The sequence below is a fragment of the Panthera leo genome, chromosome A3 (genome assembly GCF_018350215.1).
Source record: "Panthera leo isolate Ple1 chromosome A3, P.leo_Ple1_pat1.1, whole genome shotgun sequence".
Classification (NCBI taxonomy): Eukaryota; Metazoa; Chordata; class Mammalia; order Carnivora; family Felidae; genus Panthera; species Panthera leo.
In genome coordinates this window covers 99,413,117-99,429,428 of record NC_056681.1, presented here as the reverse complement: position 1 = coordinate 99,429,428, position 16,312 = coordinate 99,413,117, and the positions used below count along the sequence as shown (strand labels likewise).

At 41.2% G+C, this 16,312-nt stretch overlaps 1 protein-coding gene across 1 annotated transcript in view; it reads right to left on the bottom strand.

The window, feature by feature from the left end:
• Nucleotides 1-1,770: 1,770 nt before the first annotated feature.
• KCMF1 (potassium channel modulatory factor 1) overlaps nucleotides 1,771-16,312 on the bottom strand; it is a 78,147-nt gene continuing 63,605 nt past the window's right edge. The window contains exons 4-7 of the mRNA XM_042932849.1: nucleotides 12,115-12,216; nucleotides 8,720-8,894; nucleotides 6,361-6,643; nucleotides 1,771-2,394 (exon numbers count right to left, since the gene is read on the bottom strand). Coding sequence (XP_042788783.1) covers nucleotides 2,133-2,394; nucleotides 6,361-6,643; nucleotides 8,720-8,894; nucleotides 12,115-12,216 — 822 coding nt within the window. The 3' untranslated portion in view covers nucleotides 1,771-2,132. The remainder of the gene's footprint in view (nucleotides 2,395-6,360; nucleotides 6,644-8,719; nucleotides 8,895-12,114; nucleotides 12,217-16,312) is intronic.

Here is a 16,312-nt window from a genome sequence, read left to right as displayed (position 1 = left end):
ACCATGTCAAAAAAGGAAGGCTCTTACATTTTCCCAGAATTTGTGAAGAAAAGGGAAAGCACATAATTGGCAATTTCTATTTCTCACATCCACAGTAATGCATTCACACAAAATCAGGACCTCCACGTTTAGCATAAAAAGAAAAAAAAATCCTGGATTAGATATATGATATCCATGAATAATGAATGGTTAGGCTAATTCAACAACAGCAAAGAAATTCAAGTGGTCAACAGTCTTGAAAATGCTTTATTGAAATGTGTGACTTATGTGCAGAAGATGTGTTTGAAAAGACCACAGCTTGAAAACTGGTTTTTGAAATGTCTCAACAACCAATTGAAAAAAAGGAAGGAAAAAAAAAAAAAAAAAAAAGGAAAGAAAGAAAAAGAAAGAAAAAGAAACAAAAAAGAAAATCCCTACTGGGCTGGACTTCTAGTATAACCAGAAGCCTGGTGTAAAATTTTCCTTTAAAACGTTTTCCATCACAGAAACTAAAGAAAACAAAGCTATTATATTTGGAAATTGTTGTGGAGTCTGAAGTTTCAAAGCAGGAGAAGAAACAGTTTTTAGACATGTGGGGTGACTTCTTTTTTGGTTACATTTGGACGAACATGGACTTCACAGTTCTCAGAAGAACACCGAGGGCGTTCAAGTCTGTATGCTTGTCGTGTTGAAGGAACGGAGAAACACAGACGGGAAAGGAAAAGGACGACAGGAGAAAGAGAGGAGACTGGAGAAAGGAGAGCTGGAACAAGACATGATTAGGTTAAGTCTAGTTATAAATTTATCAGAAGCTGTGCGCACCTTTTTTAAAAGTCCTAAATTTACATTCCAAAAACTGCCCCCCAACCCCCAAACCCGCTGTCCCTGCCTTGGAGCCATTGTGAAAGTCTATGCACAAAAACTGAAACAGAAAATAAAAAATATCCCGGCCCCTCCAAATCCCAAAAAGCTGTACATTTTTTTTTTTTTTTTTTTACACATAGGATTAATAATATAGGCATATAGGTGGCATGATTCAATTAAAAGGCTTTTACTTTTTATGCCGGAAAAAACCCAATAAATAAAAGGTGCTAGAGTTAGCATTAAGAATTTGGTTGTGATATACTGACAAAATCTGGGAAGGCAAATCCTCAAAGCTCCCCTGATCTGATCTGTCTCAGCAAACTATGAAGCAAGTACACAAATAACGCAAAGTATGATTGAGAATGTGAGATTTTCAAAAACAAAGACAACATAATCCAGGTTAACTTTGTTGAACAGTGAATAAATGAAATTCATCTACACCTGAATAAAACATATTTAACAATCGAAAAAAATTTTAAACAACCACAAAAAGTAAAAACTTTAAACAAACATGAACAGGATTTGATTTTAGGGCGCACAAACGCCCCTGCAGCAGATTCCGACAGTAGCTTTACTGGTGCGTCTTCTAGAGATGAGTTAAGAGAGACAGGCTGAGCTCCGCACGGGTAAGAGGACTGACAGGGCGACAGGACAGTCACACAGGGCGGAGCGCGACACCCGGCTACGACCCCCAGATTCCGCTGCAGAGCCGGCTTTGTGCGTAGGAGGCACACAAAGAAAGGTGATTCAGGCAGACATTATTCAAAAGCTACTTCGTCACGTAACTCTTTTGCCGTGTAACCCTTGAATAATGTTCAGGAAAGCTTTGGGCTTTTATTTTTGTTTAAGTTTTACTCCTTGTATTTAATTTTTTAAATAACAAGGTCACTAAAACTCATGCACGCTGCAAAAAACCTCATGCAGTAGTTAAGGTAAACCATCCAAGCAGTTTTTATTCATTAATATTCATAAATACACACAGCAGCTTCATTAGAGATTTCAATTTTCCTCTTCAGTTTGAATGTGGAGTATTAGGAGAGCCTTTTGCATGTCAAGGTACAGGAAGCAGAGATCACCCCTGCACTGCTACCTACATTTACCTGCTAGAAGTAAAAATTAGTTAAGTGGAAATGATTATCATATATATTTTCTCTCTTCCTTTGAATGTACACAATGTAACAAGAGTGACAGACCTGAAATTACAATCACCAAACAAACCCAAGATAGTTGTTGTCCACTTTCATTGGCAAATACAGCACAGAGGACATTGTCTGCGAATTGGGATGTCATCAAAGAGGAGGTGGTGGAGGCTCATTTCCTTTATTACTCTCTTTTAAATTTAGGTTTTCTAAAGCAACATCTAAAGGCATAATATCTACACAGCCCATAGCACCGAAATCTGCCATCTCCCCCCGTTCATCCTCGTCGGAGGACGAGCTCTCTTCGCGCACTAGAGTGGACAGAAGGAGCTCTTGGACAAACAGGCTGCGGTCCGCGCGCTCACTTTCCATGGACTGGCGCTCTGTTTCCGACATTTTAGGATCGTTCAACCTGCGAAACAGAAAAAAGAAACGGTCTTACCGGTAAGATGTCAGCGCACAAGTGCAGGGTCAATTTCGACAATGTCTTCTGTGCCAGCTTTTAGGTGGCAGAACTCGGACTCTGAGACATACTGCTGAAACACTCTGCTCTAATGTATCACCTCCATCATGTTGAGGTGAACTCCCCACACTTCGAGCAACACCGCTACCCAAATCTACGCTTTCCTTAGGTTCAATGAGAAAAAATACACTTAGACTTCTCATGCTCCCTCTGGAAAAAGTGGTGGTGAGCACTTTTCAGAGGAAAACAAAATTTCCAATAGGTAGTATGCTTGACGAAGTAGTGAGTTCCTAACCAGAATTTCACCCGTGGGCAGTAAAACGAGGAAAAGGAGCAACACTGGTCACAAAAACTAGTGACTAGAATATTTGCCTGAAAAAAACCCCTAGAAGTTCCTTTGACTTTTCTCTATTACTTCCATCCAATTCTTCCTAAAATGAAGATACCTCCCGAAGGGTGAGAGGTCAGGAAAACACACACACACGCACGCATGCGCATGCCCTCCCCCCCCTGCCCCAACCCTGTTTCTCCTACCCAGGACTGAGCAGCAGGGTGGACTAAGAGCCGGGTATGCTCATCTGATATATGCACTTATGAAATCTGCATCACGCTGGGAAACTTGGTTCATCTGCATGGACACTGGACAGATGTTAAGAGCTGAATTCTTGTTACTCACCTGATAAATGACTTAAGCAAAGTTCTGCTTAGTTTCAGTTATTGATTTTATTTCTCTACATTCTTAGTGTCAAAGAAAGAAAGGGAGGGGAGCCTGGGTGGCTCAGTTAAGCATCCAACTCTTGGTTTTGGCTCAAGTCATAACAGTTTGTGAGATCAAGCCTGCTTGGGTTTCTCTCTCTCCTCTCTCTCTGCCCCTCCCCAGCGTATGCACACACGCTCTCTCTCTCTTACTCTCAAACTAAATAAACTTTAAAAAAAGGGGGGGGGGAGTAAAGAAAGAAAGGGATACTAGCTGGAGCACTGGGGTCAGGACAAGTAACCAAACAGGGAGAAGACTGTGAGAGTGCAAGGGTGCCTGGCAGGCATGTATGACAGGTGCCTTGCCCAGAGATGGTGCACTTAGAGCCCATGCTCCTCAGGGACAGGCACCTGCTCTCTGCTGTCCTATCTATGCTGAAAGTGACAATACATACCGGGCCCTTACTATGGGTCAAACTCTGTCCTAAGTGCTTTCTGTAGGTTATTATCTCTTTTAACTCCTATGAGTTAGGTCATATTACTAACATTTTACAGGAAGAGGAAGCTGAAGCAGAGGTTAAGTGACATGCTCAAAATCTTAACAGCTGTCAAGTTCAAAACCACTGGATGATTACATCTATGGCTCAGAGACAAATGAAAAGATCTAAATTTCAGAACTTGAAGCAAAAGGATCTGAAAAGTAATTACATAAAAGCCATTAAATTCACACTGGAAGGAAATGACTGATGATACACAGAAGACTACCTACACAGTGAGCAAAGCAGAGACATATAGCCTGAGATCCCCAACACTTTGGAGAGCATGTAATTGCAATATTACTGTTTTTTTTTTTCTTTTTTAAGACGATTAAGAGTCACATGCTCTACTGACTGAGCCAGCCAGGTACCCTATAATATTATTGTTTTTATTTTTAGTAAATAACTGAGAAAATATTTCATTCCTAAAAAGTAGATAAAATCTGGTACCAGGGCTAGATCTCCTAATGTGCCAAACTTCATTTGGGATCTAGAAGTAACTGCAAAGCTTGTGAAGATCTTCAAACTGGGAGTTAGCCAGTTAGCTGACTCTATTGCCAAAAAGACTGAAATCTGACCCAAGCACTGCAACAATAATTTTCTAAAAGATCCACAGTTTGGATCCAAAGGCAACGGTTTCCCCACGATGAGTTCCAGGGTGTCATGAACAGGAACTGTGCCTGGTTAAAGAGGCCAAAGATAAGGCTTGGGCCCCACATAGATCACATAAGGGCTATGTGACCAGAGACCAGGTTTTTTCTTTGGAAATACTACAGCCTTGAAGCTTTCCTCCCCTTAAAGATTCATAATGCGTATTAATATAGTTAAAGTTCTGAGAAGCCCAATAATAAATGAGCTACTTTTGTTAGTTAGTTTTGCCCAAAATTGTTTGTCAAGAAAAAAAACCTGAACATAAGTAACTCTACATGTTCCTTAGAATATATAAAGTCCCAGGTAACGTTTTTCTGGAAATACTACCTAAGATAGATCTTACCAGTCAGGATCAAATGATACAGTGAAAGGTAGGAAAAGTGGTCTGTAAACTGTAAGATATGTGCAACGTACTGTTATCAGATGACAGAAGGGGCCCTTCAAGAAGCTATGACCAGAATCCAGGAAGGCTGCTCAGAGGCCACCCACACCACGCCCTGGGAGTTGGGTGTGGTGTAGAAGAACTAGAGAGAGAAAAATCCCAAATCAAGCCCACTGAGTTTCAGGCTAAAGAAAAAGAACGGGCCAAGCGTCAAGGGTGAGAAGATGTCTTTTCCAAAGACATTCATTCATTCCACCCACAGTCAGTGAACTCTCAGTGGATATACACACTGTCAGGTCTCCTGTTTGAGGTAAGTATCTAGATCTGCCAAGCTGGAAGACCCAAAAAGGTAAGGCTACATGGTAGCAAGGGTAGCTCCATCTGTGGCTCTGCGGTTTATGTCGAAGCAACCTTTTCTGGTAATCACCAAGCACAGTTACTGTCTTTGCAGAGATAATCCCAAGGTAAATTCCCCCACCTGAAACCTCCTCCTTAGACCCCTAACAAATGAGTATAACGGGAACCATTAATTGGGCCTTTATTATATGTCAGATACTGAGCTAGACCATACATATACCAATATTCCATTTCATCCTCAAAATAATTCTCTTTCTCATGAGGCAAAACTCACAAGCTGTTGATGATAAGATTGAGGTATAGAGAAGTGATTTGCCAAAGGTCCGAACTAGGTAGTGGCAAACCTGGGGCTCTAGACAGGGGTCCGCAATCATTTTTTATTCTGCATCCAAAACATATTATTTATAACTAGGCACAGGTGCCACTGTACCAACAGAGACATTTACAAGTATGATATAAATGAAATATACAGAGAACTAATATTGTCTTCTAGCATCAGTTTGGAGATAACTGATACATTACACTGCTTTTCTCCTTCACTTCCCAGTTTTTACTTTATATTCCTCTATGCTCTGTTAAAGGCCCAGATTAGTCCAGGTTCATTACCTGTTGAGCCTAAGTCTTCTCATCACTGCTCTTTCTAAAATTCCTTATGTTCTTAAAAGTCACATAAAATGCCGACAGGCCTGGGAGAAAAAGATGTTCAGTTGCTGATGGTAATTTTCAGAAGCAGGTAAGAACTCTATTCCATCCAGTAAAACCATTTTCTGTATGTACTGCATACAGTCTTTTTTGCATTATGGTAAAAATTTTTGAAAACTGTCACTTTTGTTTGTGCCAATTTCAAGAACTTAAATCCTGCTTCTTTAAAAATTCTCAGGAGAAAACCACTATGTTGTGAAATCCTCTCCCCTACCTTTTATGTTTCACAGCTGACTGAAACTGGCAATAAAAGGAAAGCAATGTTAATTATGACAATAAAGATGCCTAATATGTCCCCAGAATGTAATGAGAATGGTGTTTCAGTTGTACGGGCAAAACGGGGAAAAAATTCACATGAGATGATAATTTACTGTCAGAACGAGACCACTAGCAGTTCTGTGTTAACCACTATTCTTCATATTCTCGGAGAAATACTGAATATGCGGTTTTGTGGAGAGATTGTAGTTTTAAGGGTCGGATCAAACACAGCCTTTAAGAACACGGACAAGGCACAAGAGAGAAAAGATCATTTCAGACCACGTGGCGCCAGCCAAACACTGCTTGTCAAAGCTGTGCGGACAGACGAGCTACCTTGTTAAAAGAAACTGGGAATTGTGGACAGTCTGCGGACTGCTTTCCGTGTTGGCGATGTTGGTCGCTGCCGTGGACTGCGTGATCGTGGTGGTGACGCCGCTCGTGTTAGCGCGCCGGGTGGCGTTGCGGGCGGTCTCCAGCTGCTGCCGTGCCGCCTGCGCGTGCTGCCGCTCCAGCTGCAGCTGCATCTGCAGCTGCTGCAACTGCGAAGCGGAAGGGCCCGAAGAGTTAAGCTGTCCTCCCGCGGACCGCCTCACTCCTGACAGCTGAGACAGCAGCTCTGCCAACGGAAACGAAGGGGGTTAATGTCTCGTCAGATGCTGCGGGAAACAAAAGGCTGAAGGTCGCGCTCTTTTAGAGGAGCATTAAAAACGATGGCCAACAGGCAGGTGGGTATCCATGGCAACATAAAGTTCAGCTGGGAGCTCAGCACCTTTCCTTTTATTAAAGATCTTATTTGTAGGTAGTAATCTCTACACTCAACGTGGATCTTGAATTTAACAATCCCAAGACCAGGAGTCGCATGCTCTACTGACTGAGTCAGCCAGGCACCGCCCCTCGGTACCTTTTAGAATGCCTCCTGGAGGTAGCGGCTGTTGTGCATGGAGAATGCAAATCCATGAATATTAACCGACATACAATTATTTTTAAGCAGAACATAACAGATTGTTGCTTAATGGACTGATTTAGTTATACTTTCTCTTAATATTGTAGTAAATTAAAGTGGATCATCTGCTGGCCCAATCATAATATAAACCTTCTCCATACAAGCTCCATGAAAGGAGGGGTCAAGTCTACCATTTATACTATTCCAGCTCCTAGAACAGTGCCTGGCGCATAGTAGGCCTCGAACATTTACTCAATGATTGAATGATGATCCGAATTACATCCAAGAGGCCCAGATCATTTCTGTGACCCTTGCACCACTCATCTTTGCCTTGTCTCTGGTACTTTCTGGTACTGTCATTTGAGAGTCCTGGAGTACCACTGGACTATCACTGGTGATGTTCAGTAAGGCTGACATGCTCCTGACTGTACAGCCTAGTTAGTGGCCTGTTACAATCCAGACTCTCTTCTTTCGATAAGGTTGAACTCATCAAGAGCAATGTGGACCTTTGTTCCTGAGTCCTCGTCTAAGTAGGATGCAGGAAGCGCCTTGTCCCACATGGGAGAGTTCCACCTAGCTCACATGGAATTACGTGGAATTGTCTGCCTTACTAGCAAATACTCTTCATCGTTAAAATTCTTTAACGGGTGTTTCTGTTTTCTAGCTCACTGTTGTTTTATCCCACAGGTTCTTACACCATTCTTTCATATAGCCTATAACTAAAATAAACTAATTTCCATCGGCAGAAAAAATTGGAAAGAATTTCTCACTTTTGAATTTTGTTTCCAGAAATGAACTTTTACAGCCTACTAACAAAGACAGTAGGTAAATATTCCCTTTGGATGAAGAAGTATTTTTTAAAATCCCCAAAACTCAGTTCACAGGGTTTATTGCACATCCAAATGCCCAAAGCACATTTGGAATTTAGAGGTTATATCTGTAGGTCTGTACATTTTTAAGAACATTTTATGAGTAAAACTGTTCCTAGTTTGTACCACAGATCCACACTTACCAGCGTCCCAGGGTGTTCTGCAAGGTGCATCACGATTTTCAGGCACATATTCACCATGCGCACACATTTCAGAACTTGTACAGGCTTCCCAGAGTCTTACCTTAGCCTGTCTGTGTTTCGTGCATCTTACAGTCTCATGCTACTGTGATTTCTGACATTGTATTTTCACCTCCAACCTCTTTGCTCTGCTGCTGGCTTCCCAGGTTGGTCATGTACTAAGCCCAGAAGACTTGGCTATGAACTACATTTTCAAATGTTGTCGTTTTTTAAATAAGATTTTCTCAAGCTACTGAAACACATACTTTTCAGTATGTTCCCTAAGAGTATAGTTCTCAAATCAAGGCAAGAACAGAGAAACTCCTACTTTACTTTCTTCTATGAGAAGAGCTTAATTCTCTAGTCTTGTCAATTAGTTTTATTATCTGTGTGCTTGTGGGGGTTGAACCATGGAACTCTGAAATCTTTGATCATTTTCTTGGGTTTCAATACAGGCCACAAATAGAACCCAGAGCCATTTCTTAGTATCTTCTGCTCTAAGTGCTTAAAGAAATGTCAGAATGATATGAACTACTTTATGTTGCCCACTTTTAAAATATTTTATACTAATAAAATTCGGGGGAGTTCTGTGAAGGAAGGTAGGAGCATGATGAGAGACTAAAACGACAAATTCCACCAAAACATTTTAAAGGAAGGCCCCCTCCCTGGCCATTTCCTTTATTAATGGGAAACTAACTTACCAGCTATAGGATCCATGGCCTCCCTATTGCTTGGAGAATATGAACTCTGAGAGGAAGAAAGTCCACCAGTAGAACTGCTAGTAAAGTGCATGTTTGATCTACGAGCACGAGGACCTCCTAGTCCCCGGCCAGGGTGAAACATTCTACGTACATGTCGAACACCACTCGATTCATCGTAACTCCAAAGTTAAGAAAAGAACCCAAGTATTTCACAGAAAGAAAAAAAAAAAAATCACTCGAGCCCCTGTTAGACAGACATGCAGATTTCCTAAATTGTAAGCATTTAAAAATAGCACATTTCATTTAGAATGCAAACATCACAACCATATCTACAAGAGCTATTAACGCTAAAAAAAAGACACTCAAATATAAAGCAACATGTGAGTGAATGAGTGAGTGAGTGAGTGTGTGAGTGTGAGTGTGTGTGTGTGTGTGTGTGTGTGTGTGTGTGTGTGTGTGTGTGTGTTTTCAAAGGGAAAAATGTTTTTCCAGATAGGAACAAATTTCTTCCTAGCCTCCAACGACAATAACCGGGTGGGGTAAAGGGCACCATTGGGTCAGACTCCCAAGATAAGGCATCGCCTTACCCTGACCTCAGGGCTGAATTTCATATATGTTCATACTTAAGTAACCAAAATTAAAAAGCATCAATTTTTTTTTATCTGAGGGGAGCTATGCTAATCAAATCTCAATTATCATCTGGAATAGAAAAGAAAGGTATGAGCAGTTTTATTTACATTTTTACAGTTTTTTACGTTTTATTTATTTAAGTAATCTCTACACCCAACATGGGGCTCGAACTCACCAACCTGAGATCAAGAGTTGCATGCTCTCTGACTGAGCCAGCCAGGTGCCCCCAGCATGAATAATTTAAATTCAGGAATAAAAGACTCCTTTTGGTTATTAGTTTTAATCTGTCTTCAAGTTGTTTTTTAATGCTGCTGCTAAACTGAAAACTAGATTTGAATTTTTTAATAGCAGTGGACAGAGAGAGAGTAACACCACATTTATCAAGAGGTCAAATTCTGAGGGGTGCCTGGCTGGCTGTCAGAAGAAATTACTTAAAAAAAACAAAACAAAACAAAAGTCAAAGCTAGCAGCCTCACCCACCTTCTACAGCTGACTCAAAGTAAAGAAGGTCCTGAACAGCGAACAGCCACCCAAACTCATGAAGACAACACTGTTGTTTCCACACAGGTAAATGTATGGGTAAAGCACAGCCAAAGAGACTTTTCTTTCAAAGCAGTACACGGAACAGCTATATGGTACAGAATGACTTTTTTAAAAAAATGTTTATTGAAAATATTTTTGAGAGAGCCAGAGAGAGAGCGCAAGAAGGTGAGAGGCAGAGAGGGAGTGGGGGACAGAGGATCTCAAGTGGGCTCTATGCTGACAGCAGAAAGCCTGATGTGGGGCTCAGACTCATGAATCGTGAGATCATGACCTGATCCAAAGTCGGGACACCTAACCGACTAAGCCACCCAGGCGCCCTGGTGCAGAATAACTTTGCTGGCTTCCCAGTTTTCAGTCGATGATTTTGGAGTGATTTAAGGATAGGATGAGTGATTACTGAAGCCCTCAGGTGCCATTATAATGTGTACTGTTTCATCATGGTATTCATGATAATGGCTTAGGTTCTACAGGAAGTAATGTTATGATCACCATATTTTGTTTTTAAAAAAGCATCTAGGTGTAAAAAGTACACTTTAGGAAGGTTCCATCTAAACAGCAAAAAAAAAAAAATAAAATAAAAAAATAAAAAAATAAAAAAATTCTGGTGCCTATGAGGTTCGGAGAGAAGCTATTCCCTCATGACAAAGTCACCACACAGAATCACTTGAAGTACCTGAAAAATCAGTATATTTCCAGGATAACTGCAATGTCAACATTTTGTTTTCCACAGCTTAATGGCAATACTCGTTAGGAATCTAAAATGTAACATATGCCTTCTCCTATTTTTATTTTGCATAATTTAATGTTCTCTTGATAACCAGGGACTTATAAAAATCTCACAAAAATGGATGTAGGTGACATGGGACATTCTACTGAATGGATACTAATTTCATTACAGGACCCCGAACTTGCTGAAAAAGTTCAGGATTCAGGATAACAGCCTGGCTTGCAATTACTTGCCTAGCTTCTCCATGAAGATGGTGCAGAACAGGGATCAAGCATAACCCCGCTCCGTATTGTTGTAAGATTCTTTCATATAAAATGTGAAGTGACTCAAAGACTTAAGCATTCTTGGCCCATTCAGGTTTTCTTATTCTCTTCAAGAAAAAAACAAAAAAGTCACAACTTTCTTCATTATGCTTTCATGTCCTCAGCACTTAGGAGAGAGGAAAAGTGGTGTCATCTGTTCCTCTGTCCTTGACTGGCTCAGGTCTGGCTGACATTCTCATTTCTTAGGTTGGCTCCATATCTTTGTATTCGCTTTCGTTTTCTTTTATTCCCCTAACTCTGAAGGGCCATGCTGCCAATTAGAACATTGGGAACTGTGAGCAAGGGATGGGAGCTGGGGGACAAGAAAACCGTCAAACCAGTTTCTTCCTCAGTAGGACTATGGCTGGATTATGGTTGCCGGGAGGCAATCAAAGAAATCAGAATAAAGTCTGGCAAAGAGGAAAGTCGTGATTAGCTCTTGAACCACTTCAAACTGCAATGAATACTGAAACCTTTACATGAAAATGGACCCCTGAGTTAATAGGTGACAGTTTTCGAAAAACAATTCATAACTTGAGACGAGAAGCACACAGCGTACAAAATTAATTACTCCGGTGGGCTGTTCATCTCTTGAAGATCACAGGGAACATCACCAGCAACTGCTGAGAGACAGACTTGTGAAGGGGAAGCAGAAAGGAAAGCGGGAAAGGACTTCAGAGCTGGCCGTGAACTGATGCGATCCTACTCAGAGACTGGGCAGGGAATGGTGGTCTCTGGAGAAAGGGGCTCCCAAGGGAGAGGAGCCCCGGCATGCACTCCTGCTCATCATCCCCCACTAGAACAGGGTACGGCAACAGAGGACACAGAGGGGAAGCACATAAATTCTCCTTGTACTCAACTAGATTTTAATTTGGATTAGTGTTTTCCTCTTTTGTATGAAAACACCCTACTGAAGACTTATCACCCGGGCAAACGGTCTTAAGGGAATCTGACCGAAACGAAGTGAAGATGACGAGCAAGGCGGCTTTCAGTGAGTGTTGTTCATGTGACGGGCACAGCATGTAACAAGAGAAATAAATTGCATCTCAACACCGAGTCACTTTTAGGAAAGGTCAAATAAACTCAAATAATTTGGAAGTTAGTTTATCTCTTTGGGTATATTGTCCTTAAAAATAATCAAAATGACAAACATTACAAACAACTCTATCCCTTCTTGCCTCTTAAAAGGATATTAAATCTCTAGGGGCTCTGTGTTCAAGTGTAAGATGAGCTGCAAAGTCATCCGTGACATGATTAGGATCGCCTCCAGGTAATGCTGCACATATTGGACAAATCTGAAATGAAAGTAAAGAAAGCAGATTTAATAGATGGATATTGATCAGACATCTTGTTGGATGAATATTTTACTATAACTGAGTTTTAACCAGGCAACAACACAGTAGAGATCCTGAACTAGTAAACAGCAACGGAGGCCTGAATATGAACTACGGCACATCCACGCTGTTACTTACAACTCCAACAGATAACCTCTCAGGGTCAGACACAACGGTTCTAGACAAACAGCTCAAACTTGAGCTCCGGTAAAGCCTTCTAACAGCCTGGCCGATTCATTTGCATGGTCTGACAAAACACTTTCCATAAAAAAAAATTTGTTTAAAGATGTGCTATTTAATTAGTGCACATTCACATCTGACTAAGTTTGGTCTTGAATGGTAAAGACGGAGACATAGGCCTCCCCAAAGTAAGCTAGATTTGAGGGCCAATCTCCAAATACGACAGCAAAGCTCTTATTAAAATACAACTATACAAGCTCATATATTAAGACAGTGATTACTGGTAATGTGCAAATATGCTCTATAAATTCATGAATAGGACTTCCAAGGGAAAATGGGGATGGGAGCCCATTTTTAGAACTCTATCTTTCAGAGGAATGGGAGGCAGAACAAAAGCTTGTTCAGGTTAAGGTCAAGGAGTAGAAGACCAACTTCTTGTGCGACTTAGGGCAAGGGATAGGAGAAAGGAATAAAGTGGTGTGTGCACACGCAGAGCTCAGGGGAGCCTTCGGAGGCTGGAAATGTGGTTTCTGAAGCAGTAGGTTAGAGAGGAGTGGTGACACAGGAAGAAGAGGGGTAGGATCAAAAGAAAGGAACTTTGAGAGGAAAGGCCCCTTCTCTTCCAGAAATCCAAATGGGTAAATGACGGTCTAGGAGTGGAAGCCAAGCCTTGAGGTGTAAAGAACTTGAGAGCTAAAGAACAGAACCAAACAGAAAGGTCTGATGCAAAGGGGCACAGCCAAAGGGAGCCCCAGGAAGTGTACAAAGCTTTAGGCTTGCGTCTCTCTAGGGAGAAAAGAACTGAGGCTAGGATATGTGACTTATGTTGCCAATACACGTGTTGTATCTCTGAATTCTTTCACCTGGAGTAAAATTCAGGCACTCGGTTGACCTTGCTGCCTGCCTGTGGTGGTGTAAAAGAGATGAAGAGGCAGGTGCAAGGCGAGACTTGGGAGGCCAATGCTGGCATACGGACGGGAAAACAAACTATCTGATCCCCAGAGCCTATGCCAACGCATATCACCATCTTCTCAGGACTAGAAAGCAGAAGTCCCCTGAAAGTCTGACTCAGATTTGATTCCAGTTCCTCTTATGCCCATTCAGCTGTTCTGATTATATCTGCTTCAGGAGTCTGAGAAATATCCTTAAGAAAACCTAAAGATGCTCATGAGAAATAACACTTAAGCAGGACAGTGTGCAAAAGAAGAAGGGAGGTCACACAGGAACGTGCCTGCAAAGAAATGAAGAAAGCACTGGATAAACATGTGCCTGCCTTTCTTAGAAGATGCCACAGAGGTGTTCAGACGTTTTTTCCTCTGTCAGAGAGAAGAGCAATTGTATCTGTTCATAAATTTACAGATTATCAACTCTCTTTCCCAGGAATTTAGGTTTTACTGTCTGTGTCATTCCTGTACTATGAAACTGCCAGTCAGTGTCTGCTGTACTTATTTTACTTTTTGTGTGTTTCTGTCTTGCCTAGCTAGATTGTCAACGGTTTTGAGAAATGCAGGACAGTGTGATTTGGTTGTTGTTTGGGAACCGTGACCAGACTTGCTTAAAACAAAAAGACCAACAGGTTTGGAGAAGCAGAAACAACCTCTGGTATAACAAATCAAACAAACAAGCCAGCTTAGGTATTTTTGAGTCCCTCAATTTTGCAACAATTTAACAGGTGCTGGACAATGCAGAGCTTTATTACAATGCGACAAGATTACAAGTGTTAAGATTTTTATCCAAAGAAAAAATAACCATTAAGAGGAAAAGGCACCTTCCTTCTAAGATATTTGCTTTAGACTGGCCTTTGGCCAAGGTCTATGCACAACTTGAACTGCACAAAAGATAACTGTAGAAGTTTCAGTACTTTGAGGACACACGCAAATGTTCTTAGATGAGAGAAGTATCCTTGAGAATATGCATTCCGGAAGGAAGACAAAATGGGAAAGTACAAATATCAAATGTACTAAGAATGCCCTAACAGGACCGACAGCCTCCTATACCCTAGAAAAGCACCTTCGAGATGGGGATGTAGACTAGTGCTTAGTTTTGAGTGTGTCTTTACTCCCACACACCCAGTATCTTGCAGAGGACAGAAAAATTCCACACAAAAGATATGCTGTTAACCCTAAACTTACGAGTCTGTCAACATTAATATTTATCATGCTTCGACTGCCACATGATATAGTAACATCTATTAACTTGAACAAGCAAATTCCATGTAACACATTATCTTAACGCAATGACAACTTGCCAGCGTTCAGGCATATTGAACTGGCTTAAGTCAGTGTTTCGTGAAATTGGCTGAGGATATAATTCATCCAGAATATTTGGTAAAAACACAGTTCTCTAGGCCCCTGCCTGGAAACTGATTCTAGGAGATTTGAAAATCTATATATATATATTTTTTAATTTTTTTTAACGTTTATTTATTTTTGAGACAGAGAGAGACAGAGCATGAATGGGGGAGGGTCAGAGAGAGAGGGAGACACAGAATCTGAAACAGGCTCCAGGCTCTGAGCTGCCAGCACAGAGCCCGACACGGGACTCGAACTCACAGACCATGAGATCATGACCTGAGCCGAAGTCGGCCGCTCAACCGACTGAGCCACCCAGGCGCCCCTGAAAATCTATATTTTTGACAAGGGTCCCAATTATCTTATAATTAGGTAAGTTTGGTAAATACAGCTTAAATATACAACGGTATTTAAAAATAATAAATATCCTGAGGAATGAAACATGAAATGTTGTATTTACTATCCCCTGGCTCAAATTTTCTTTTTCTTTTTTTTTAGTGTTTTTATTTTTGAGAGAGAGACAGAGCACAAGCGGGGGAGGTGCAGAGAGAGAGGGAGACACAAAAACAACCACAGAGGGGTTAAGTTCTCATGATGTAGTGAGCTCTTCTCCTTTTTTTTTTTTTTTTGGATGGGCTTCATTACAAGTTTCTTGGCCATTCTGTTCAGTGTTCCAGAAGATGCATTTTAAAAAACTGTCTATCTGATCCAGCATATAACCTGGCTTGAACTGAAGCTACTAGACCACAGTACTATAGAGAGATCGGTCTTACACCAAAATCATTCAGCAGATGCTGAGAGCTAGGCTGGTTCTTTACCATGAGGCTGACCCACTTTGGAGCATCATCCTCTCAGACCACTTGAAACTGCCCTTGAACTCAGATTCTGGGACACTAAAGCTTCTTGTTAACAGTAAACACTTTTTTTTAAAGTTTATTTATTTACTGAGAGAGAAACACAGAGAATGAGCGGGGGGCGGGGGGGGTTTGTTGAGAGGGAGGGAGAGAGAATCCCAAGCAGGCTCATCAGTGCAGAGCCCGACCTGGGGCTCAACCCCACGAATTGTGAGATCATGACCTGAGCTGAGATCAAGAGTCAGATGCTTAACTGACTGAGCCACCCAGGAGCCCTGTAGCAGCAAACACTTTAAGCGAAATAACTGGTTTGACAATTGGTATTTCTTGACTAGGTTTCTGAAACTTGATAAACTCATTTATTTCATTTATCTGATTAATTTTAGATCTCTGAGAAATACGTTCCTTTTGAGTAACTGTTCAAAAGCTGTGATTTCCCTATATCATCTTCTATTGTTACTTTCTAGTAACACACCAAATGTTTGATGCATCGTTTGTCTGGCAATGATGATCTTACGGCAGCACAGCTTCTTTGTAGTTCATTTTTTGGACCCTTTTTAAAAAAGATTCATTTTCATCCACATAATCATTATGATTAGGTTCATCCTGTCACAAAAGGACTACAGAATCACTCAAATCCTACCATCCTTCCATTCCCAAGTAAAAGCCCGGGTGGCATGATGGCGGAGAAAGTAACATTATTCCTCTGTACAAATGTCAAACCTCTTTATT